The 27,140-nt window shown below is 39.0% G+C and overlaps 1 protein-coding gene across 1 annotated transcript in view; it reads left to right on the top strand.

The window, feature by feature from the left end:
* LOC121528762 (protein shisa-6) overlaps positions 1 to 27,140 on the top strand; it is a 210,357-nt gene that overhangs the window by 171,028 nt on the left and 12,189 nt on the right. Inside the window, exon 8 of the mRNA XM_041816340.1 lies at positions 21,992 to 22,144. Coding sequence (XP_041672274.1) covers positions 21,992 to 22,144 — 153 coding nt within the window. The remainder of the gene's footprint in view (positions 1 to 21,991; positions 22,145 to 27,140) is intronic.

Consider the following 27,140-nt stretch of genomic DNA (forward strand, 5'->3'; position numbering starts at 1 on the left):
GTCCATTCTCTGGGTTTATAGGGGTCCATTCTCTGGGTTTATCAGGGTCCATTCTCTGGGTTTATCAGGGTCTATTCTTTGGGTTTATAGGGGTCCATTCTCTGGGTTTATAGGGGTCCATTCTCTGGGTTTATAGGGGTCCATTTTCTGGGTTTATAGGGGTCTATTCTCTGGGTTTATAGGGGTCCATTCTCTGGGTTTATAGGGGTCCATTCTCTGGGTTTATAGGGGTCCATTCTCTGGGTTTATAGGGGTCTATTCTCTGGGTTTATAGGGGTCCATTCTCTGGATTTTTAGGGGTTCATTCTCTGGGTTTTTAGGGTCTATTATCTGGGTTTATAGGGGTCCATTCTCTGGATTTTTAGGGTCTATTATCTGGGTTTATAGGGGTCCATTCTCTGGATTTTTAGGGTCTATTCTCTGGGTTTTTAGGGTCCATTCTCTGGGTTTTTAGGGGTCCATTCTCTGGGTTTTTAGGGGTCCATTCTCTGGGTTTATCAGGGTCCATTCTCTGGGTTTATAGGGGTCCATTCTCTGGGTTCATAGGGGTCCATTCTCTGGGGTGATAGGGGTCGGTTCTCTGGGTTTATAGGGTCCATTCTCTGGGTTTATAGGGTCTATTCTTTGGGTTTATAGGGTCCATTCTCTGGATTTTTAGGGTCCATTCTCTGGGGTTATAGGGGTCCATTCTCTGGGTTTATAGGGTCCATTCTCTGGGTTTATAGGGTCCATTCTCTGGGTTTATCAAGGGTCTATTCTCTGGGTTTTTAGGGTCTATTCTCTGGGTTTATAGGGGTCCATTCTCTGGGTTTATAGGGGACCATTCTCTGGGTTTATCGGGGTCCATTCTCTGGGTTGAGAGGGGTCCATTCTCTGGGTGTATCTGGGTCCAGTCTCTGGGTTTATACGGGTCCATTCTCTGGGTTTAGAGGGGTCCATTCTCTGGGTTTCTAGGGGTCCATTCTCTGGGTTACAAGGGTCCATTCTCTGGGTTTATCAAGGTCTATTCTTTGGGTTTATAGGGTCCATTCTCTGGGTTTATAGGGTCCATTCTCTGGGTTTATAGGGGTCCATTCTCTGGGTTTATCAGGGTCCATTCTCTGGGTTTATAGGGGTCCATTCTCTGGGTTTATAGGGGTCCATTCTCTGGGTTTATAGGGGTCTATTCTCTGGGTTTATAGGGGTCCATTCTCTGGGTTTATAGGGGTCTATTCTCTGGGTTTATAGGGGTCCATTCTCTGGGTTTATAGGGGTCCATTCTCTGGGTTTATAAGGGTCCATTCTCTGGGTTTATAGGGGTCCATTCTCTGGGTTTATAAGGGTCCATTCTCTGGGTTTATCAAGGTCTATTCTTTGGGTTTATAGGGGTCCATTCTCTGGGTTTATAGGGGTCTATTCTCTGGGTTTATAGGGGTCCATTCTCTGGGTTTATAGGGGTCCATTCTCTGGGTTTATAGGGGTCTATTCTCTGGGTTTATAGGGGTCCATTCTCTGGGTTTATAGGGGTCTATTCTCTGGGTTTATAGGGGTCCATTCTCTGGGTTTATAGGGGTCCATTCTCTGGGTTTATAAGGGTCCATTCTCTGGGTTTATCAAGGTCTATTCTTTGGGTTTATAGGGGTCCATTCTCTGGGTTTATAGGGGTCCATTCTCTGGGTTTATAGGGGTCCATTCTCTGGGTTTATAGGGGTCCATTCTCTGGGTTTATAGGGGTCCATTCTCTGGGTTTATAGGGGTCTATTCTCTGGGTTTATAGGGGTCCATTCTCTGGGTTTATAGGGGTCTATTCTCTGGGTTTATAGGGGTCCATTCTCTGGGTTTATAGGGGTCCATTCTCTGGGTTTATAGGGGTCCATTCTCTGGGTTTATAGGGGTCCATTCTCTGGGTTTTTAGGGCCCCAATCTACTGATTTTTATGGGTCCCTGCTCTGGGTTTTTAGGGACCCAGCCAGTCCTGTTTGCAGACTTTCTACAGCTTTTTAAATTACTTTGATTTTGGCATAAGTCTCATCAAATTACCGTGTTTTTTTTTCACATTTAACTGATTTTATGTATAAATTCACACAAAATTTGTAAAAATACATGATTTAAATTATTTAAAAAATATAATTTTTTTAAGGCATCTGGCAACCCCCTCCCAGTGTCTAGCAACCCTTAAGGGCCCAGACCCCCATGTTGAGAACCACTGCCCTAAAGGATGAACTAATTTCTCCGTGAACTAAACCTGATAAAGCGCCCCCTAAAGGTTCCATGTCCAGTGGCAGAGAAATGGTACACAGCTGTTTACCAGAGATGAAGTGAGTAAAATCACACATGTTTAATCTTCACTAGGGTTTCTGATTATTTCACTATAAATTTATGACAACTTTGGTGCATTGCTGCCTCGCCACATACAGCACCCTGCTAACCCTCAAACACCTGAGTCCACCACTGTCTGCCGTTCTTCAGTTTGCTCAGTCTGAAGATTTCTAAAGGACTTGGACCTCCATGCAGGGCAGCATCAGCTGTCCTTTCTGACCTAAGTTTATTTTGATGCTGATTTATTCACTCTGGGCACCTTATTTACAAACCAAATTCTTATCTTAAAGGTCACATACTATGTAAGACACACTTTTTCAGGCTTTTCTAGCAAAAACATGCCTCTGGCCTGTCCACAGTCGCCACAAGAATCAGACCCCCCCACCTTTCAGAAATGTGTCCTGAAACAAGCCGCTCTCAGATTTCCCCTCATGATGTCATCAGGGGGGGTTAGCCCCGCCCCCAGGTTTGGTTGGCCCTACCTGCTTAGAAGAAAGTTCCGCCCTCCTCTCCTGATCCTCCTTGTCTTAAAGGCGTTAAATATGTGACCTCTAATGATCTGAATGATTTTTGGTGTATACCTCACAACTAAACCATGCCCACCATGCCCTTGTTCTGCTCAAACAACGGTTCTGTAATTTTGCAGAACCGTTTCAGATTGGAGCTTTGCAGGATCCAATCCACCTGATAACAGATGTGGAATCTAGACAGACCATTTGCTTTGCAAGGTGATCTATTTTAAACAGCCATTGTAACACCTAAGAACCCATTCTGCTGAAGGTCACCAGTTAACATGGTCGCTTATGAAAGAGAAACCCCAGGGCCGTTATGTCCATGCACAGAGGAAAATATTAGAGGAAGATAGTGCAGACAGTGTGTTCTGATGGTGGTCATGAGTCTCCTGAGCTTTCTGATTAAACTGATGTTAGTTTTTTTATAGTTTTCATCCAGAGCAGGGAGCTGTATACTCCTGCTGTTCCCTCTAGAGGTTTAGAAGTATGAGCTGGAAACACAGAGTAAAACAGCAGCTACAGCTCTGATTTAAAGGAGCATTTCACTCTTTCAGGCTCTCAGATTTTACAGAGCAGTGAAAGCTGAGTCTAAACACCAGCAAAAGCCCCCTTCTCATTTAACAGGCACAGCTAACAGATCATGACTTTTACTTTTCCTACTTAAAAACTGGATCATAATAAAATTATTTTAGTGTTCTGCCGATGCATTTATTGCAAAATCAGTGAAGCTGAGACAAAGCTCCCAGAGACAGTAGGGAAATTTTACTAGCTTTGAGCGCCTGAGGGTGATGTAATGAACCCACACATGAAGGTTTTTTATAGTTTAACCACAGGGAAAAGGCACTATTGATCCAACTGTGAACTTGCACGAGACACTGGAGGCGAAAATTTGTTCTACTTTTGGACTGAACGCAGCTTTAAGACAGAAAAGCAGCATGAAAATATCTTCTTTCCTCAGCTGCAGCCTTCAAGTCGGCTAAAATGTCAAGAGACTGTTGACTGAGAGGTTAATGAGAGAAAAACAAAGAAATGACCGTATGTCAGAAGAGTACACTGTAAAAAACAAGGAACTCAAAATAGAAGAGCAATCTGGTCATAAAATAATTTAATAATTCTCAATAAAAGTAGCAGGTACTGAGCAGTTTGAGGCTCTCAGTGTTACCATGGTAGATGTGTTATTTATGTTATATTTATGTTATAGATATATCTGTTATTTATGCTACATTCACTTTTTCAAAGTCAAAAAAGCTGTGAAATCTTACAATACTTAATATTTTTAAATCCAACTCAGTGAATTATAAAGATTTTTAGGCAAAATTAGGTGGGAAAAAAACATACTTTCAACTTAAGAACCCAATAATAGTCTGACACTTTCAGCCTCAACATGAGGGAACTGTTAGCCAGGACGCTAGCACCAATGCTAATACTCAACACACATGAATGTTACCATCAGCAAATCACAGCTGAGGAGGGTCTAAACTCTGGTTAGGAGTCCATTCTCTGGGTTTATAGGGGTCCATTCTCTGGGTTTATAGGGGTCCATTCTCTGGGTTTATAGGGGTCCATTCTCTGGATTTATAGGGGTCCATTCTCTGGGTTTATAGGGGTCCATTCTCTGGGTTTATAGGGGTCCATTCTCTGGGTTTATAGGGGTCCATTCTCTGGGTTTATAGGGGTCCATTCTCTGGGTTTATAGGGGTCCATTCTCTGGGTTTATAGGGGTCCATTCTCTGGGTTTATAGGGGTCCATTCTCTGGGTTTATAGGGGTCCATTCTCTGGATTTTTAGGGTCTATTATCTGGGTTTATAGGGGTCCATTCTCTGGATTTTTAGGGTCTATTCTCTGGGTTTTTAGGGTCCATTCTCTGGGTTTTTAGGGGTCCATTCTCTGGGTTTTTAGGGGTCTGTTCTCTGGATTTTTAGGGTCCATTCTCTGGGTTTATAGGGGTCCATTCTCTGGGTTTATGGGGGTCCATTCTCTGGGTTTATAGGGGTCCATTCTCTGGGTTTTTAGGGGTCCATTCTCTGGGTTTTTAGGGGTCCATTCTCTGGGTTTTTAGGGGTCCATTCTCTGGGTTTTTAGGGGTCCATTCTCTGGGTTTTTAGGGGTCTGTTCTCTGGATTTTTAGGGTCCATTCTCTGGGTTTATAGGGGTCTGTTCTCTGGGTTTTTAGGGTCCATTCTCTGGGTTTTTAGGGGTCTGTTCTCTGGGTTTTTAGGGTCCATTCTCTGGGTTTATAGGGGTCTGTTCTCTGTATTTTTAGGGTCCATTCTCTGGGTTTATTGGGGCCATTTTCTGAGTTTTGAGGGGTTCATTCTCTGGGTTCTTTGGGGGCCATTCTCTGGGTTTTTAGGGCCCATTTTCTGGGTTTCTAAGGGTCCATTTTCTGGGTTTTTAGGGACCTAGCCTCTGAACAAGGGAAGCTCGTTTCTTCTACAAGAAAAAAAAAATGTGACCACTGGGTAATTTTTAAAAATCTTAAAATTAAAATGATGAAAAAGAAGTCATCATTGTTTAAAAAAAGTCAAAATTTTGATTAAAAATGTCAGTATTATGAAATATAAAGTTAGAATCATAAGATAAAAATGTCACAGTTGTGAGCTAAGTCATGATTATGAGAAAGTCAAATGTAAAATTAAAGTTAACATAGTCTATACCATGAGATAAAATGTAAAGGTTGTAGCTTTTTTCTGATATTTTATTTTATTTAACAATTTCAACGTTCTGCCTTATAATATTATCTCTATATTTCAACATTTTCTCTCATAGTTTCAACGTTTTATCTCATACTTCCTCATGATTTTGACTCTGCATCTCATAATCAGGACTTGGGAACCTTCAGAGCAGCAGAAAGGTTTCTGTAACCTATCTTAGATCTGTGCCTGTTAACAATCCAGCTCTGCAGCTCCTTTGACCTTTGACCCTTGGTTTCTGCTCTGATATCATTGTCAGCTGTTAATTTAGCACAGGTGTACTCCAGGTAAGGTGTAGAAACATCTCAGCAAAGATCATGGAGGAGCCTGAGCTACATTTACACTCTTGTTACAAAGGGTCTGAATTCTGATGTCAATGTGATGTTTCAGTTTTTTATCTTCAATTAATCTGCACAAAAAAATCTAAATTTCTCTTTTCACGTTGTCATTAATCTACAGTGAGTGTAGATGTAGGAGAGAATGAATGTAAATGACTGTAGCATCAGGCTGTAAGGCTAAAAACTGAAACAGTGAAAGGGGGTCTGAATACTCTCTGGATGTTCCGTATGTACTAATTATAATACGGTCATCTGGTTATTCTCTTAGTGTATAAAACCTAACATCTATTATGTATTTCTACACTGCTTTAGCAATGCTAACACACATTTTCCACGCCACGAAAGCTCATTGAACTGAGTGGAAAAATGCATAACAAACATCAGAACACACTGAAACAGTTTCCTTTAAGTCCAAAAGCACAATGGCCAAGGGCATGCTGGGAAAACTCTTCAGATGAAGGGATGAGTTTCAAATAATTTCAGTACAACGATGAGAAATACTTGAGTGATTTAAAACATGCTTGTCCTGTTGCAGTGTATGCTGAGAGACCACTTTAGAGTAGAATCACCAAAATGTTGTTTTATTGATTTTGGATTGGTCTGCATAAGTAAAATCTAGAATATCCTTAAACTCATGAATGCAAAAACAGACAGCAAGCTCTGCAGAGCCTCTTTGATCGGGTCTGTGTTCGTTCTGTCCATCCTGATGAAGCAGAGCGATGTGTTGGGATCGCTAACAGCATGCCACAGTCTGAGTCGATGCTCCTCTTATTGATGCAGTGTGGCAGAGAGTCCACTCACAGATCATTCACATCCTTCAAACCAACACTCCCTGCAGCTCCAAGGACCCCCTGCTGCACATGGCCCTGCAGCCTGCCCTCAGACTCCCTCCTCTTTAAATTCTATTTTCTTTATGTATTTCAGCCTCCTGTCTCCCTCTTCGATTCTCCACCTCTCCTCTGTCCTCCCCCTATCCTCATCCTGCAGCAGCAGTTACTGAAGCCTTTTTTTATCCGTCCGTTGGAGGCTGGTGCGGAGCCGCACCCATGCCCGCTGCTCTGCACTGCGTGACAGACTCACAGCCCACTGGGGAGGGCGAGATAGAGCAGCAGCGAGGAAGAAAATGAGAGCGGGGGGAATAGTGAATGGACAAGAAAGAATTAAGAAGCGAAGGAAAGTGGGTGGTAGCATGGTGGGCCAGATAAGATTGACAGAGCGAGGAAGACGGCGGTGAATGGAACAGACTGCGGATGTTTGTGCGTGTGCGTGTGTGAGAGGGAGAGATAAAGAAAAGAAGGGAATAAAAGAAGGGCTTTGGTCCAGTCAGCCTCCCCCCGAGCGTCTTCCTGGCTTCATATCAGGTCACATCAACGACAGCCGGTCCAGGCGCTGCTCCTCGCCACATCCCCGATCACATCACCGAGCTGTCATGAGTGAGGTCACTCTCAGCACACATCTGTTGTTCCGTGTGTTATCTTGTTTTTTTTCTTTTGACCACGGTCCTGTCAAACCACCACGTCACCTGTCAAGTCAGTCCCACACCAAACGTCCTATGAGTGCCTGATGTGACCGCCTACCCCCCACACTCCCAAACCCAGACCCTGAGAGAGCTGGAGTTTTAGATGCAGCTATTTCTTACAGGCTGACATGAGCCAAAGTGTTTCAGTGCCAGAGATTTTACTCAACTAAACATGAAAAAGAAGCTAATGTAGAATACAGAAAAAAAAGGAAGCTATAACATAAAAGTCAATGGTTAACGAGCAGTTAGCTCCTCATTCCATCTCCTGTAACTATTTAAACTGTTTGATCTAACTGTAATTAAGTATCTAAGGAATTTAAGGAGACTAACCCAAAGTAAACATGTTAATTAATGAAAGGAATTTATTAGGTACACATTTGTTTCGTGGTTAAGCATCAATAAGTGTCTGTTTCCATCACAGTACCAGATCAGGTGTAGATTAGCCCAAAACACACGACTCATTATGTTCCCAGTAATAGTACAGTAAGGAACCCACTAGGATAGCCGTTAGCTCATTGTTCTGTGGTTAGTTAGCTGTTAGTTACTCATTTAATCCCTGGTTAGCTAGCTGTTATATAAACATTTATTCCCTGGTTAGCTAGCTGTTATATAAACATTTATTCCCTGGTCAGCTAGCTCTTTGTCACATATTTATTTCCTGGTTAACTAGCTGTTAGTTACTCATTTATTCCCTGGTTGGCAAGCTGTCAGTTACTCATTAATTCCCTGGTTAGCTAGCTGTTAGTTACTCATTTATTCCCTGGTTAGAGCTAGCTGTTAGTTACTCATTTATTCCCTGGTTAACTAGCTGTTAGATACTCATTTATACCCTGGTTAGTTAGTATTGAGTTACTCATTTATTACCTTGTTAGCTAGTTGTTAGTTACTCCTTTATTCCCTGGTTAGCTAACTATTACTTACTCATTTATTCCCTGGTTAACTAGCTGTTAGTTACCAATTTATTCCCAGGTTAACTAGCTGTTAGTTACTCATTTATTCCCTGGTTAACTAGCTGTTAGTTAACAATTTATTCCCTGGCTAACTAGCTGTTAGTTACCAATTTATTCCCTGGTTAACTAGCTGTTAGATACTCATTTATTCCCTGGTTGACTAGCTGTTTGTTAATAATTTATTCCCTGGTTAGCTAGCTGTTAGTTACTCATTTATTCCCTGGTTAGCTAGCTGTTAGTTACTCATTTATTCCCTGGTTAACTAGCTGTTAGTTACCAATTTATTCCCTGGTTAACTAGCTGTTAGTTACCAATTTATTCCCAGGTTAACTAGCTGTTAGTTACTCATTTATTCCCTGGTTAACTAGCTGTTAGTTACTCCTTTATTCCCTGGTTAACTAGCTGTTAGTTACTCATTTATTCCCTGGTTAACTAGCTGTTAGTTACTCATTTATTCCCTGGTTAACTAGCTGTTAGTTACTCATTTATTCCCTGGTTAACTAGCTGTTAGTTACTCATTTATTCCCTGGTTAACTAGCTGTTAGTTACCAATTTATTCCCTGGTTAACTAGCTGTTAGTTACTCATTTATTCCCTGGTTAACTAGCTGTTAGTTACTCATTTATTCCCTGGTTAACTAGCTGTTAGTTACTCATTTATTCCCTGGTTAGCTAGCTGTTAGTTACTCATTTATTCCCTGGTTAGCTAGCTGTTAGTTACTCATTTATTCCCTGGTTAGCTAGCTGTTAGTTACTCATTTATTTCCTGGCTAACTAGCTGTTAGTTACTCATGTTTCCCCTGGTTAGCTAGGTATTAGTTACTCATTTATTCCCTGGTTAGCTAGCTGTTAGTTACTCATTTATTCCCTGGTTAACTAGCTGTTAGTTACTCATTTATTCCCTGGTTAACTAGCTGTTAGTTAACAATTTATTCCCTGGCTAACTAGCTGTTAGTTACTCATTTATTCCCTTGTTAGCTAGCTGTTAGTTACTCAATTAATCCCTGGTTAGCTAGCTGTTATATAAACATTTATTCCCTGGTTAGCTAGCTGTTTGTTAATAATTTATTCCCAGGTTAACTAGCTGTTAGTTACTCATTTATTCCTGGTTAACTAGCTGTTAGTTACTCCTTTATTCCCTGGTTAGCTAGCTGTTAGTTACCAATTTATTCCCTGGTTAACTAGCTGTTAGATACTCATTTATTCCCTGGTTGACTAGCTGTTTGTTAATAATTTATTCCCTGGTTAGCTAGCTGTTAGTTACTCATTTATTCCCTGGTTAGCTAGCTGTTAGTTACTCATTTATTCCCTGGTTAACTAGCTGTTAGTTACTCATTTATTCCCTGGTTAACTAGCTGTTAGTTACTCATTTATTCCCTGGTTAGCTAGCTGTTAGTTACTCATTTATTCCCTGGTTAGCTAGCTGTTAGTTACTCATTTATTCCCTGGTTAGCTAGCTGTTAGTTACTCATTTATTCCCCGGTTAACTAGCGGTTAGTTACCAATTTATTCCCTGGTTAACTAGCTGTTAGTTACTCATTTATTCCCTGGTTAGCTAGCTGTTAGATACTCATTTATTCCCTGGTTAGCTAGTATTGAACTTTTTTTTCTTGGTTAACTAGCTGTTAGTTACTCATTTATTCCCTGGTTAACTAGCTGTTAGTTACTGATTTATTCCCTGGTTAACTAGCTGTTAGTTACTCATTTATTCCCAGGTTAACTAGCTGTTAGTTACTCATTTATTCCCTGGTTAACTAGCTGTTAGTTACTCATTTATTCCCCGGTTAACTAGCTGTTAGTTACCAATTTATTCCCTGGTTAACTAGCTGTTAGTTACTCATTTATTCCCTGGTTAACTAGCTGTTAGTTACTCATTTATTCCCTGGTTAACTAGCTGTTAGTTACTCATTTATTCCCTGGTTAGCTAGCTTTTTGTTTCTCTCATTTATTCCCTGGTTAACTAGCTGTTAGTTACTCATTTATTCCCTGGTTAACTAGCTGTTGGTGACTCTTATTTTTCCCTGATTAAATAGCTGTTAGTTACTCATTTATTCCCTGGTTAACTAACTGTTAGTTACTCATTTATACCCTGGTTAGTTAGTATTGAGTTACTCATTTATTCCCTGGTTAGTTAGCTGTGAGTTACTCATTTATATTCTGGTTAGCTAGCTGTTAGTTACTCAATTAATCCCTGGTTAGCTAGCTGTTATATAAACATTTATTCCCTGGTTAGCTAGCTGTTTGTTAATAATTTATTCCCAGGTTAACTAGCTGTTAGTTACTCATTTATTACCTTGTTAGCTAGTTGTTAGTTACTCCTTTATTCCCTGGTTAGCTAGCTATTACTTACTAATTTATTCCCTGGTTAGCTAGCTGTTAGATACTCATTTATTCCCTGGTTAGCTAGCTGTTAGTTACTCATTTATTCCCTGGTTAACTAGCTGTTAGTTACTCATTTATTCCCTGGTTAGCTAGCTGTTAGTTACTCATTTATTCCCTGGTTAACTAGCTGTTAGTTACTCCTTTATTCCCTGGTTAGCTAGCTATTACTTACTCATTTATTCCCTGGTTAGCTAGCTGTTAGTTACTCATTTATTCCCTGGTTAGCTAGCTGTTAGTTACTCATTTATTCCCTGGTTAGCTAGCTGTTAGATACTCATTTATTCCCTGGTTAGCTAGCTGTTAGTTACTCATTTATTCCCTGGTTAACTAGCTGTTAGTTACTCATTTATTCCCTGGTTAACTAGCTGTTAGTTACTCATTTATTCCCTGGTTAACTAGCTGTTAGTTAACAATTTATTCCCTGGCTAACTAGCTGTTAGTTACTCATTTATTCCCTGGTTAGCTAGGTCTTAGTTACTCATTTATTCCCGGGTTAACTAGCTGTTAGTTACTCATTTATTCCCTGGTTAGCTAGTATTGAGCTTTTTTTTCTTGGTTAACTAGCTGTTAGTTACTCATTTATTCCCTAGTTAACTAGCTGTTAGTTACTCATTTATTCCCTGGTTAACTAGCTGTTAGTTAACAATTTATTCCCTGGCTAACTAGCTGTTAGTTACTCATTTATTCCCTGGTTAGCTAGCTGTTAGATACTCATTTATTCCCTGGTTAGCTAGTATTGAGCTTTTTTTTCTTGGTTAACTAGCTGTTAGTTACTCATTTATTCCCGGGTTAACTAGCTGTTAGTTACTCATTTATTCCCTGGTTAACTAGCTGTTGGTGACTCTTATTTTTCCCTGATTAAATAGCATTTAATTACTAATTTATTCCCTGGTCAACTAACTGTTAGTTACTCATTTATACCCTGGTTAGTTAGTATTGAGTTACTCATTTATTCCCTGGTTAGCTAGCTGTTAGTTACTCAATTATTCCCTGGTTAGCTAGTTGTTAGTTACTCATTTATTCCCTGGTTAGCTAGCTGTTAGTCTCTCATTTATTCCCTGGTTAACTAGCTGTTAGTTACTGATTTATTCCCTGGTTAACTAGCTGTTAGTTAACAATTTATTCCCAGGTTTACTAGCTGTTAGTTACTCATTTATTCCCTGGTTAACTAGCTGTTAGTTACTCATTTATTCCCCGGTTAACTAGCTGTTAGTTACTCATTTATTCCCCGGTTAACTAGCGGTTAGTTACCAATTTATTCCCTGGTTAACTAGCTGTTAGTTACTCATTTATTCCCTGGTTAGCTAGCTTTTTGTTTCTCTCATTTATTCCCTGGTTAACTAGCTGTTAGTTACTCATTTATTCCCTGCTTAACTAGCTGTTGGTGACTCTTATTTTTCCCTGATTAAATAGCTGTTAGTTACTCATTTATTCCCTGGTTAACTAGCTGTTAGTTACTCATTTATTCCCTGGTTAACTAGCTGTTGGTGACTCTTATTTTTCCCTGATTAAATAGCTGTTAGTTACTCATTTATACCCTGGTTAGTTAGTATTGAGTTACTCATTTATTCCCTGGTTAGTTAGCTGTGAGTTACTCATTTATATTCTGGTTAGCTAGCTGTTAGTTACTCAATTATTCCCTGGTTAGCTAGCTGTTAGTTACTCAATTAATCCCTGGTTAGCTAGCTGTTATATAAACATTTATTCCCTGGTTAGCTAGCTGTTATATAAACATTTATTCCCTGGTTAACTAGCTCTTCGTCACGTATTTATTTCCTGGTTAACTAGCTGTTAGTTACTCATTTATTCCCTGGTTAGCTAGCTGTTAGTTACTCATTTATTCCCTAGTTAGCTAGCTGTTAGTTACTCATTTATTCCCTAGTTAACTAGCTGTTAGTTACCAATTTATTCCCTGGTTAACTAGCTGTTAGTTACCAATTTATTCCCTCGTTAACTAGCTGTTAGTTACTCATTTATTCCCTGGTTAACTAGCTGTTAGTTACCAATTTATTCCCTGGTTAACTAGCTGTTAGTTAACAATTTATTCCCTGGCTAACTAGCTGTTAGTTACTCCTTTATTCCCTGGTTAGCTAGCTGTTAGTTACCAATTTATTCCCTGGTTAACTAGCTGTTAGTTACTCATTTATTCCCTGGTTAACTAGCTGTTAGTTACTCATTTATTCCCTGGTTAACTAGCTGTTAGTTACTCATTTATTACCTTGTTAGCTAGTTGTTAGTTACTCCTTTATTCCCTGGTTAGCTAGCTATTACTTACTCATTTATTCCCTGGTTAGCTAGCTGTTAGTTACTCCTTTATTCCCTGGTTAGCTAGCTGTTAGTTACCAATTTATTCCCTGGTTAACTAGCTGTTAGTTACTCATTTATTCCCCGGTTAACTAGCTGTCAGTTACTCATTTATTCCCTGGTTATCTAGCTGTTAGTTACTTATTTATTCCCAGGTTAACTAGCTGTTAGTTACTCATTAATTCCCTGGTTAACTAGCTGTCAGTTACTCATTTATTCCCTGGTTAACTAACTGTCAGTTACTCATTTATACCCTGGTAAGCTAGCTGTTAGTTTCTCATTTATTCCCTGGTTAACTAGCTGTTAGTTACTCATGTTTCCCCTGGTAAGCTAGCTGTTAGTTACCCATTTATTTTCTGGTTAGCTAGCTGTTAATAACTCATTTCTTCCCTGGTTAGCTAGGTATTAGTTACTCATTTATTCCCTGGTTAACTTGCTGTTAGTTACTTATTTATTAACTTGTCAGCTAATATGGTGTTGCTCATTTTTTCCCTGGTTAACTAGCTGTTAAATACTCATTTATTCCCTGGTTAGCTAGCTGTTAGTTACTCATTTATTCCCTGGTTAACCAGCTGTTAGTTACTCATTTTTTCCCCTGGTTGGCTAGCTGTTTGTAACTTATGTATTTCCTGGCTAACTAGCTGTCAGTTATTCATTTATTCCTTGGCTAACTAGCTGTTAGTTACTCCTGTTTTTACCTGGTTAGCTAGCTGTTAGTTACTCGTTTATTCCCTGGTTAGCTAGCTGTTAGTTACTCATTTATTCCCTGGTTAACTAGCTGTTAAATACTCATTTATTCCCTGGTTAGCTAGCTGTTAGTTACTCATTTATTCCCTGGTTAACTAGCTGTTAGTTGCTCATTTTTTCCCCTGGTTGGCTAGCTGTTTGTAACTTATGTATTTCCTGGTTAGCTAGCTGTTAGATACTCATTTATTCCCTGGTTAGCTAGCTTTTTGTTTCTCTCATTTATTCCCTGGTTAACTAGCTGTTAGTTACTCATTTATTCCCTGGTTAACTAGCTGTTAGTTACTCGTTTATTCCCTGGTTAGCTAGCTGTTAGTTACTCATTTATTCCCTGGTTAACTAGCTGTTAAATACTCATTTATTCCCTGGTTAGCTAGCTGTTAGATACTCATTTATTCCCTGGTTAGCTAGCTTTTTGTTTCTCTCATTTATTCCCTGGTTAACTAGCTGTTAGTTACTCATTTATTCCCTGGTTAACTAGCTGTTGGTGACTCTTATTTTTCCCTGATTAAATAGCTGTTAGTTACTCATTTATTCCCTGGTTAACTAACTGTTAGTTACTCATTTATACCCTGGTTAGTTAGTATTGAGTTACTCATTTATTCCCTGGTTAGTTAGCTGTGAGTTACTCATTTATATTCTGGTTAGCTAGCTGTTAGTTACTCAATTATTCCCTGGTTAGCTAGCTGTTAGTTACTCAATTAATCCCTGGTTAGCTAGCTGTTATATAAACATTTATTCCCTGGTTAGCTAGCTGTTATATAAACATTTATTCCCTGGTTAACTAGCTCTTCGTCACGTATTTATTCCCTAGTTAACTAGCTGTTAGTTACCAATTTATTCCCTGGTTAACTAGCTGTTAGTTACCAATTTATTCCCTCGTTAACTAGCTGTTAGTTACTCATTTATTCCCTGGTTAACTAGCTGTTAGTTACCAATTTATTCCCTGGTTAACTAGCTGTTAGTTAACAATTTATTCCCTGGCTAACTAGCTGTTAGTTACTCCTTTATTCCCTGGTTAGCTAGCTGTTAGTTACCAATTTATTCCCTGGTTAACTAGCTGTTAGTTACTCATTTATTCCCTGGTTAACTAGCTGTTAGTTACTCCTTTATTCCCTGGTTAGCTAGCTGTTAGTTACCAATTTATTCCCTGGTTAACTAGCTGTTAGTTACTCATTTATTACCTTGTTAGCTAGTTGTTAGTTACTCCTTTATTCCCTGGTTAGCTAGCTATTACTTACTCATTTATTCCCTGGTTAGCTAGCTGTTAGTTACTCCTTTATTCCCTGGTTAGCTAGCTGTTAGTTACCAATTTATTCCCTGGTTAACTAGCTGTTAGTTACCAATTTATTCCCTGGTTAACTAGCTGTTAGTTAACAATTTATTCCCTGGCTAACTAGCTGTTAGTTACTCCTTTATTCCCTGGTTAGCTAGCTGTTAGTTACCAATTTATTCCCTGGTTAACTAGCTGTTAGTTACTCATTTATTCCCTGGTTAACTAGCTGTTAGTTACTCCTTTATTCCCTGGTTAGCTAGCTGTTAGTTACCAATTTATTCCCTGGTTAACTAGCTGTTAGTTACTCATTTATTACCTTGTTAGCTAGTTGTTAGTTACTCCTTTATTCCCTGGTTAGCTAGCTATTACTTACTCATTTATTCCCTGGTTAGCTAGCTGTTAGTTACTCCTTTATTCCCTGGTTAGCTAGCTGTTAGTTACCAATTTATTCCCTGGTTAACTAGCTGTTAGTTACTCATTTATTCCCCGGTTAACTAGCTGTCAGTTACTCATTTATTCCCTGGTTATCTAGCTGTTAGTTACTTATTTATTCCCAGGTTAACTAGCTGTTAGTTACTCATTAATTCCCTGGTTAACTAGCTGTCAGTTACTCATTTATTCCCTGGTTAACTAACTGTCAGTTACTTATTTATACCCTGGTAAGCTAGCTGTTAGTTTCTCATTTATTCCCTGGTTAACTAGCTGTCAGTTACTCATTTATTCCCTTGTTAGCTAGCTGTTAGTTACTCATGTTTCCCCTGGTAAGCTAGCTGTTAGTTACCCATTTATTTTCTGGTTAGCTAGCTGTTGATAACTCATTTCTTCCCTGGTTAGCTAGGTATTAGTTACTCATTTATTCCTTGGCTAACTAGCTGTTAGTTACTCATTTATTCCCTGGTTAGCTAGCTGTTAGTTACTCATTTATTCCCTGGTTAGCTAGCTGTTAGTTACTCATTTATTCCCTGGTTAGCTAGCTGTTAGTTACTCATTTATTTCCTGGCTAACTAGCTGTTAGTTGCTCATTTTTTCCCCTGGTTGGCTAGCTGTTTGTAACTTATGTATTTCCTGGCTAACTAGCTGTCAGTTATTCATTTATTCCTTGGCTAACTAGCTGTTAGTTACTCCTGTTTTTACCCGGTTAGCTAGCTGTTAGTTACTCGTTTATTCCCTGGTTAGCTAGCTGTTAGTTACTCATTTATTCCCTGGTTAACTAGCTGTTAAATACTCATTTATTCCCTGGTTAGCTAGCTGTTAGTTACTCATTTATTCCCTGGTTAACTAGCTGTTAGTTGCTCATTTTTTCCCCTGGTTGGCTAGCTGTTTGTAACTTATGTATTTCCTGGCTAACTAGCTGTTTGTTACTCTTTTATTTCCTGGCTAACTAGCTGTTAGTTACTCATTTATTCCCTGGTTAGTTAGCTGTGAGTTACTCATTTTTTTCCTGGTTAACTAGCTGTTAGTTACTCATTTATTTTCTGGTTAGCTAGCATTGAATTACTCATTTATTCCCTGGTTAACTAGCTGTCAGTTACTCATTTATTCCCTTGTTAGCTAGCTTTTAGTTACTCATGTTTCCCCTGGTAAGCTAGCTGTTAGTTACCCATTTATTTTCTGGCTAGCTAGCTGTTGATAACTCATTTCTTCCCTGGTTAACTAGCTGTCAGTTACTCATTTATTCCCTTGTTAGCTAGCTTTTAGTTACTCATGTTTCCCCTGGTAAGCTAGCTGTTAGTTACTCATTTATTTCCTGGTTAACTAGCTGTTAGTTACTCCTGTTTTTACCTGGTTAGCTAGCTGTTAGTTACTCGTTTATTCCCTGGTTAGCTAGCTGTTAGTTACTCATTTATTTCCTGGCTAACTAGCTGTTTGTTACTCTTTTATTTCCTGGCTAACTAGCTGTTAGTTACTCATTTATTCCCTGGTTAGCTAGCTGTTAGTTACTCATTTATTCCCTGGTTAGCTAGCTGTTAGTTACTCATTTATTTCCTGGCTAACTGGCTGTTAGTTACTCATTTATTCCCTTGTTAGCTAGTATTGAGTTACTCATTTTTTCCCTGGTTAACTAGCTGTTAGTTACTCATTTATTCCCTGGTTAGCTAGCTGTTAGTTACTCATTTTTTCCTTGGTTAGCTAGCTGTTAGTCTCTCATTTATTCCCTGGTTAACTAGCTGTTAATTACTCATTTTTTCCTGGTTAACTAGCTGTTAGTTACTCATTTATTCCCTGGTTAGCTAGCTGTTAGTTACTCATTTATTCCCTGGTTAGCTAGCTGTTAGTTACTCATTTATCTCCTGGCTAACTAGCTGTTAGTTACTCATTTATCTCCTGGCTAACTAGCTGTCAGTTGATCATTTATTCCCGGGTTAACTAGCTGTTAGTTACTCATTTATTCCCTGGTTAACTAGCTGTTAGTTACTCATTTATTCCCTGGTTAACTAGCTGTTGGTTACTCATTTATTCTCTGGTTAACTAGCTGTCAGTTACTCATTTATTCCCTGGTTAACTAACTGTCAGTTACTCATTTATACCCTGGTTTGTTAGCTGTGAGTTACTCATTTATTTTCTGGTTAGCTAGCATTGAATTACTCATTTATTCCCTGGTTAGCTAGCTGTTAGTTTCTAATTTATTCCCTGGTTAGCTAGCTGTTAGTTACTCATTTATTCCCTGGTTAGCTAGCTGTTGATAACTCATTTCTTCCCTGGTTAGCTAGGTATTAGTTACTCATTTATTCCCTGGTTAACTTGCTGTTAGTTACTTATTTATTAACTTGTCAGCTAATATGGTGTTGCTCATTTATTCCCTGGTAAGCTAGCTGTTAGAAACTCATTTATTCCCTGGTTAACTAGCTGTTAGTTACTCATTTTTTCCCCTGGTTGGCTAGCTGTTAGTTACTCATTTATTCCTTGGCTAACTAGCTGTTAGTTACTCATTTATTCCCTGGTTAGCTAGCTGTCAGTTACTCATTTATTCCCTTGTTAGCTAGCTGTTAGTTACTCATGTTTCCCCTGGTTAGCTAGGTATTAGTTACTCATTTATTCCCTGGTTAGCTAGCTGTTAGTTACTCATTTATCTCCTGGCTAACTAGCTGTTAGTTACTCATTTATCTCCTGGCTAACTAGCTGTCAGTTGATCATTTATTCCCGGGTTAACTAGCTGTTAGTTACTCATTTATTCCCTGGTTAACTAGCTGTTGGTTACTCATTTATTCTCTGGTTAACTAGCTGTCAGTTACTCATTTATTCCCTGGTTAACTAACTGTTAGTTACTCATTTATTCCCTGGTTAACTAACTGTCAGTTACTCATTTATTCCCTGGTTAGCTAGCTGTTAGTTACTCATTTATTCCCTGGTTAACTAGCTGTTAGTTACTCATTTATTCCCTGGTTAACTAACTGTTAGTTACTCATTTATTCCCTGGTTAACTAACTGTCAGTTACTCATTTATACCCTGGTTTGTTAGCTGTGAGTTACTCATTTATTTTCTGGTTAGCTAGCATTGAATTACTCATTTATTCCCTGGTTAGCTAGCTGTTAGTTTCTAATTTATTCCCTGGTTAGCTAGCTGTCAGTTACTCATTTATTCCCTTGTTAGCTAGCTGTTAGTTACTCATTTATTCCCTGGTTAGCTAGCTGTTAGATACCTATTTATTTTCTGGTTAGCTAGCTGTTGATAACTCATTTCTTCCCTGGTTAGCTAGGTATTAGTTACTCATTTATTCCCTGGTTAACTTGCTGTTAGTTATTTATTTATTAACTTGTCAGCTAATATGGTGTTGCTCATTTATTCCCTGGTAAGCTAGCTGTTAGAAACTCATTTATTCCCTGGTTAACTAGCTGTTAGTTACTCATTTTTTCCCCTGGTTGGCTAGCTGTTAGTTACTCATTTATTCCTTGGCTAACTAGCTGTTAGTTACTCATTTATTCCCTGGTTAGCTAGCTGTTAGTTACTCGTTTATTCCCTGGTTAGCTAGCTGTTAGTTACTCATTTATTCCTTGGCTAACTAGCTGTTAGTTACTCATTTATTCCTTGGCTAACTAGCTGTTAGTTACTCATTTATTCCCTGGTTAGCTAGCTGTTAGTTACTCATTTATTTCCTTGTTAGCTAGTATTGAGTTACTCAGTTTTTCCCTGGTTAACTAGCTGTTTGTTACTCTTTTATTTCCTGGCTAACTAGCTGTTAGTCACTCATTTTTTTCCTGGTTAACTAGCTGTTAGTTACTCATTTATTTTCTGGTTAGCTAGCTGTTAGTTTCTAATTTATTCCCTGGTTAGCTAGCTGTCAGTTACTCATTTATTCCCTTGTTAGCTAGCTGTTAGTTACTCATGTTTCCCCTGGTAAGCTAGCTGTTAGTTACCCATTTATTTTCTGGTTAGCTAGCTGTTGATAACTCATTTCTTCCCTGGTTAGTTAGGTATTAGTTACTCATTTATTCCCTGGTTAGCTAGCTGTTAGTTACTCGTTTATTCCCTGGTTAGCTAGCTGTTAGTTACTCATTTATTTCCTGGCTAACTAGCTGTTTGTTACTCTTTTATTTCCTGGCTAACTAGCTGTTAGTTACTCATTTATTCCCTGGTTAGCTAGCTGTTAGTTACTCATTTATTTCCTGGCTAACTAGCTGTTTGTTACTCTTTTATTTCCTGGCTAACTAGCTGTTAGTTACTCATTTATTCCCTGGTTAGCTAGCTGTTAGTTACTCATTTATTTCCTGGCTAACTAGCTGTTTGTTACTCTTTTATTTCCTGGCTAACTAGCTGTTAGTTACTCATTTATTCCCTTGTTAGCTAGTATTGAGTTACTCATTTATTCCTTGGCTAACTAGCTGTTAGTTACTCATTTATTCCCTGGTTAGCTAGCTGTTAGTTACTCATTTTTTCCTTGGTTAGCTAGCTGTTAGTCTCTCATGTATTCCCTGGTTGACTAGCTGTTAATTACTCATTTTTTCCTGGTTAACTAGCTGTTAGTTACTCATTTATTCCCTGGTTAGCTAGCTGTTAGTTACTCATTTATTCCCTGGTTAGCTAGCTGTTAGTTACTCATTTATTCCCTGGTTAGCTAGCTGTTAGTTACTCATTTATTCCCTGGTTAACTAGCTGTTAGTTACTCATTTATTCCCTGGTTAGCTAGCTGTTAGTTACTCATTTATCTCCTGGCTAACTAGCTGTTTGTTACTCTTTTATTTCCTGGCTAACTAGCTGTTAGTCTCTCATTTATTCCCTGGTTAGCTAGTTGTTAGTTACTCATTTATTTCCTGGCTAACTAGCTGTTAGTCACTCATTTTTTCCCTGGTTAGCTAGCTGTTAGTTACTCTTTTATTTCCTGGTTAGCTAGCTGTTAGTTACTCTTTTATTTCCTGGTTAGCTAGCTGTTAGTTACTCTTTTATTTCCTGGTTAGCTAGCTGTTAGTTACTCTTTTATTTCCTGGTTAGCTAGCTGTTAGTTACTCTTTTATTTCCTGGTTAGCTAGCTGTTAGTTACTCGTTTATTCCCTGGTTAGCTAGCTGTTAGAAACTCATTTATTCCTTGGTTAGCTAGCTGTTAGTCTCTCATTTATTCCCTGGTTGACTAGCTGTTAATTACTCATTTTTTTCCTGGTTAACTAGCTGTTAGTTACTCGTTTATTCCCTGGTTAGCTAGCTGTTAGTTACTCATTTATTCCCTGGTTAGCTAGCTGTTAGTTACTCATTTTTTCCTTGGTTAGCTAGCTGTTAGTCTCTCATTTATTTCCTGGTTAACTAGCTGTTAGTTACTCATTTATTCCCTGGTTAACTAGCTGTTTGTTACTCTTTTATTTCCTGGCTAACTAGCTGTTATCTACTCATTTATTCCCTGGTTAGCTAGCTGTTAGTCTCTCATTTATTTCCTGGTTAACTAGCTGTTAGTTACTAATTTTTTCCCTGGTTAGCTAGCTGTTAGTCTCTCATTTATTCCCTGGTTAACTAGCTGTTAGTTACTCATTTATTTCCTGGCTTACTAGCTGTTAGTCTCTCATTTTTTCCCTGGTTAGCTAGCTGTTAGTTACTCATTTATTTCCTGGCTAACTAGCTGTTAGTTACTCATTTATTCCCTGGTTAGCTAGCTGTTAGTTACTCATTTATTCCCTGGTTAGCTAGCTGTTAGTCACTCATTTATTCCCTGGTTAACTAGCTGTTAGTTACTCATTTATTCCCTGGTTAGCTAGCTGTTAGTCACTCATTTATTTCCTGGCTAACTAGCTGTTAGTTACTCATTTATTCCCTGGTTAGCTAGCTGTTAGTCACTCATTTATTTCCTGGCTAACTAGCTGTTAGTTACTCATTTATTCCCTGGTTAGCTAGCTGTTAGTTACTTATTTATTCCCTTGTTAGCTAGCTGTTAGTCACTCATTTATTCCCTGGTTAACTTGCTGTTAGTTACTTATTTATTCCCTTGTTAGCTAGCTGTTAGTCACTCATTTATTCCCTGGTTAACTAGCTGTTATTTATTTTTTTAATCATAATCATTAATAACATAATTAATAAACACATTTTCTCTTTTCTTTTGCTGTTTCTTTGTACAAGAGTCATGTGAGTGATTCCAGATTTAATTATATAAGGTCACTATGGTTTTTTTTAGTGTTTTTAACCTTGATAACCATTTTTAATCAAAAATGGCAGTCAGCCATTGAACCTTTATGTGGCTTTGCAGTGCTTAAAGGTTGAGAGAATCACCAACGACGCCTCCTCTTTCATATATATTTTGTAAATTCTCTAATAAAAATGCTTCCAAGTATTCAGTCATGGTTTTTGACTTCATCTGCCCTCAGGAAATATTTGTAAAACTAAAACTCCAGCTCCGTCTCCCCTTCTCTCCCTCAGCAGGTGGTCCTCATAATGCTCTGATCCTGGCGCTCTTTTTACGGGGGGCGGGGGTGGGGTGTGAGTGAGTGAAGAAGCCAGCCTGCCCATTTCTCTTCTCTTCCTTCCTCTGTCTCTCTATATGTATGTATGTGTCTCCAGAAAACAATCGGATTAGCGGCATCCTGACGTCGCAGACGGAACCCTATGACCTGTCTTTCTCACGCTCCTTCCAGAGCCTGTCTCACCTGCCGCCTTCATACGAGGCGGCCGTCAAAGCCGACCTCAACCGCTTCTCGTCCCTGAAGAAACTCAGTAGGTCCAAGTTCAATGCTCTCATGCAAGTGTAGGCCCCCTGCTGCCCTGAAGCCCTGCATGAACAAACACTGCATCACGTGTGCTGTCCCTCAACCTCGCGGGGAATCACTTCGCTGCGGCGGGTTCTTATCATAGAACATGGATGTCCACCATTGGTTCGATCGCTGTTACTGTAGCTCTGGTCTTTTTATGTCTATCACTCATGTCAGGGTTCTCTGAGGCCAGAAAAGACAATACTTGGACAGGCATCAATCATAAAGCATAGCTGAACTTGAGCTGTTATCTGCCATTAGATACTGCCACAAGTTAGAGCAGTGATCCCCCAATGGTGCCTTGTGGACCAGGTCAGGTCCTAATGATCTGGCCCTCATGTGATTTTATGCAAACAGGATTTGTCATTATTTTGCACAAAGAGCTAAAGATCGCAATCATAGTGAAGTTTGTCTGCTCTATTTCTAACACCTTCCACAATAACATCTATTTAGTGATTTAGCTTCAATTGACCTACTGCTGTGCCCCGCCCCCTTAGCTCAGTGGGGCAACCAATCAGCACACTACCCAAGTTACCATTAGCTGTCAGTTGGCAACAGTTTAGACTGGTGTTTGATTGTCTAAGAACAAAAATACTCAGCAGAAGAGGTGATGAGCTAACACTGCTAAGCTATGGCCAGGTAGACCAACAAGTGGAAACGTTAGGTAGCAAAGTTTGCTGCTCTGTGATGTTCTACTTCACCTTAGTGACACTAGTTTGCATTTTGACTGTCCTGAAAAGACTTTGCACTTTACTATGTGAGCTTTAGGGAACAGGATAAAATACACAGAGTACTCTGTCACCTTAGGATACCTCTTATCAGTGCTACCTTCACTCCACGCACATCTGTTGAGCATTTTTATAGGTTATAACTGGATAATGAAATACAGGAATATCAACATGTATTTTGTGTTTCTATGAAGATCTCTGGGCTGATTCCAGAGCCAATTATGGAGCTGTAAGTAAGGACCCTTGCACACCAAATTCTTGATCGATCTTTAATAAATGCCTTTTTGTTCTCCTGGTTGCTCTTGGCGGTACCAGTCTCAGACTTATGTCGCTCATGCAGCTGCACTCGCCTCTAAAAGTGTCTAGACTCTGATTCCAGGTTTGAATCTTACACCCAATCTTTGAATTATGGATATCTAGACGCATTCTCAATACAAGCTGGATATCTCTTCCTACGTAAACTTTCACTGGTGCAGCACGAGCAGGTGACTTGGTGGAGAGTCACCTGGGGATGCTACGTTCAAGAGGAGCGAACTCCAGCTGTTCTTTGAAACCCCGTATGCATCGTCTGTACAGTGTGCTTTACTTTACTACCCCCATTCCTCTGTTTCACAGCAAATTACGCACAGCCCCACCGTTTACAGCAGAGAAATGAAATGTACTTGTCTTTATTTATATTAATCTAAAAGAGGATATCATTGCATACGTGCATATCATGCATTTTGGATTTGAACACTATGGGCCAGATCTACTAAGATCCCAATTTGCGTGTACTGATTTGCGTGTGCAATCTAGAATTTTACGTTTGGGGTTGGACGGCAGTTTGCGGGTGATTTACGAAGAGTGAATGCACAAATGACAAGAGGTGCAAACGTGTTGGAGACATTCCTATTTAAATGAAGGTCTTGCGTGTTTCATGTTTTGCAGCATGACAGCCGAACGCGCAAAATGAAATTCGAATTACAGAATTAGAGGAGTTGATGGATGAAGCCAGTAAACACTTAAATGAGCTACAGCAAAGAAGCCCTCGGGAGTCAGGGAGAAGAAAAAGAGTTTCCCTGTTGGATTATGTTCCCTGGATTTGGGTGAGATCGTCTTGTTTTTGTATTTTTTACCTGGTATACCAGTAGTTAGCAGTCGATTGTATATTTTTGTTTTTTGGGGGGTTTTTGCTGTGTGGATTTATTGTTTTTTTTCTGAGGAGACTGGTGGATTATAGGGTAAGGTTTGGATAAGGGTGGACAAGGTTTTCTATTTTCTTTAAAAATCCCCCCTTGTGTGTGTTTAACGCTAGCTTGGGAAAAGTTAAGTGTTACAACTTCATACAGAGCATCAGAAAAATGGGATTGGGAGATCCCAGCTACGGTACGCTGGACTGACCCAGATGCAAAAAAAAAGTAAATTTGAAGGAGTTTTGTCATTGCAGGTGTTGCGTGACTCCTCCTCGTGGCTGACTCCAAATCCTCTCTGAGTTCCTCCAACAGCTCCAAGGCTGGATAGGCGATATGTTTTAATGACTGTTTCCTCATTTATTCCAAAAATGTTCACACGAGGGTGAAAAATGCGTTCTCTGCATCTGCTTTCATAGTTTGGATGTCTCCTTCTTGCCACAATAACCGCAGCCATGTGTGTGCAATTACACATACAAACCGTTTGCACCTCCCTTTGACACGTGTTAAATATAGACAAAGTTTCTATGAGCAAAATTGCTTTCAGGTTTGATAAATCGCTATGCGTGCGCTAAAATAATATATTTATGTTTTCTCCTCCCAGCACACACACAATTCGTGTTAACGCCCCATATTGCATATTCATTGCAGCAAACATACTAACTGGATGCAGCCGCGTTATTTTTCACCTTTGAAAGATGCAACCCTCAGCACGCACTGTTAGTAAATCCGTTTGTACATTTTTTTGTGTGTGCAATGAGATTGCACATGTCTTTATGCACGCAGACCTTTAGTAGATCTGACCCTATAAATGCAGAGGCAAACTGTACAAAAAGCCACATCCAGAATGTTCCACATGGAGGTAAAACAGGAATGTAAATACTACTAGGTTAGGGTCCATTTTTAATGAAAACTCTGATATTATTAATAAAATGCCTGATTGGAACATTCTTTGCAGTAGTTTCAACTACACTTCTCTTAGAATCTCTTAAATGTTGAAGTAAAGTAGACTTTCTAAGTAAAATGTCCCTGCATGAATTGATATCCAAATAGGAGCCTTGTAAATCGCAATCGAATCATTTCAGACAATCAGTGGCATTACCCAGCCCTAGCAGCCAGGCACCATCCATGTTACCGAAATACACTCCGAAGGAGCTACAACCATCCGTACATTTAACAACAAAGGGGCAGATCTACTGAGATTTTTGTGCCGCGCTGACAGCGCAAGATTTTCACCCAAGCATTCCACATGCAGAAGTTTCCAATCTTTTAGGCCCATGACCCCAAAATGACGGCATAAGAGATCCAGACCCCCACCTTCTCTTGAGGGATAAAGTGCACGAAGCAGCATTTTTTTTTAACTTCTATGTAAATTTAAGCACAAATGTCACTTGATGACTACTTTTTTTATTTTAAATTGAACTTATTTAACAATATTTTTCAACAATAGACAATCAAATTTAAGATTTTTAAACATATTACATTTTTCTTTGTTTTTTGGAAAGCATTTGTGACCCACCTTCACTGTCTCCCGACCTCCCTGGAGGTCCCGACCCCCACTTTGGAAACCGCTGCTCTGTTGCACCTAATCCACTAAAGAATTTGCACTAAAGACACGCAGGTGCAAACACACCCACCGCCAAGTGAACTTAGCACATTTTGCCACAGGGCACATGTTACATCAGTGACTTCACTCTTAGATCACCAACACCAGGAGAACAGAAAAAAAGAGAAATACAGTTTTCAGACAGAGATTTCATTCATGCAGAGAAATGCAGCACACATCTGTGAGACTTAAAACAAGTTAAAGTACTTACCATACACCACTGCTCTTTAAAACATCTCATTAAACACATCATTAAACCTGCTACTATGTTTGGAAATCAGTCATTGGCCAGTTATAGCTGACAGCAGTCGTACTGTCTGACATTACACTCACTGCTGTGTAAATTTATGTTATCAGTCAATTTGACTGATCAGGAACGTCCAGGATTTATTCTCACCATCATAAATCAGAGCAGCTAAAGGCCGGCTCTGAATACACGATTGTTCTGGTCGTTCACGATGGCACCATGCCAGACTATGAGACCAAATCTTGTCCCATCTTGGCCGACAGCCTGGCCACACTACAGGAGTGATCCTGACCGCTCACCGTATGCTGACGTCACCACCGTCTCCGTGACTGAGTGTGAGTTCACGGGTTGACGGGGCGGGTCAAAGAGTGTCAACCACTCTACAACAGAAGCGCTCCATGTGATTGTAGCGGTCTCTAGCTCGTAAAAAAGTGGATTGGATTATGGATAACAGTTATGGGGATAAAAGTGGTAAATCTTATAAATCAGGGGTGTCAAACTCAATCACAGCGGGGGCCGGATTCTGAACTCGGGTCTGACAGAGTCGATATTTAACCATAAAATGTTCACCTTATTTTCACCAGAAATGAACTATGGGGGTAAAAAACTTGGCACTGATTATAAATGTTTTTTTGTGATTAAAAGGTAAACATGATAAGGTAAAAACTCAAAATCTGAGATAAACCTATACGTTTAAAGGGTAAAACATGACATTTAAAGTCAGAATAATGTTTTTTAAAGGCAAATATGAGATAGAATACTGAAACCATGATTTTTAAAAGTCAAAAATTGAGATAAAATTCAAAATTGTAATTTTTAACAGTCTAAAGATGAGTCAAACATCCAAATCATGAGTTTCAAATGTCAAAATATGAAATAAAATTTAAATTCCTGCGTTTTTAAGGTAAAAAAAAAAAATGATAGAAGTTAAAGTTAGGAGTTGGAAAGGTCAAAACATGAGATAAAAGTCAAAATCATGGCTTTAAAAGGTCTAAGTAGGATTTAAAAATCAAAGTTATTAATCTAAAAGGTAAAAATATGAGATAAAAACTCAAAGTAATGAGATTTAAAGGTTAAAATATGACATAAAAAGTCAAAACCATTACTTTACGTCATAGAGATGCAAAACTGAAAATATAGAGAAACACTAATTTCTTCCCCATGTTCCTGACTTTTATCAAATTATTTTTACTGTTTACATTTTCTTATTT

Source organism: Cheilinus undulatus, linkage group 20, assembly GCF_018320785.1.
Source record: "Cheilinus undulatus linkage group 20, ASM1832078v1, whole genome shotgun sequence".
NCBI classification, from domain to species: domain Eukaryota; kingdom Metazoa; phylum Chordata; class Actinopteri; order Labriformes; family Labridae; genus Cheilinus; species Cheilinus undulatus.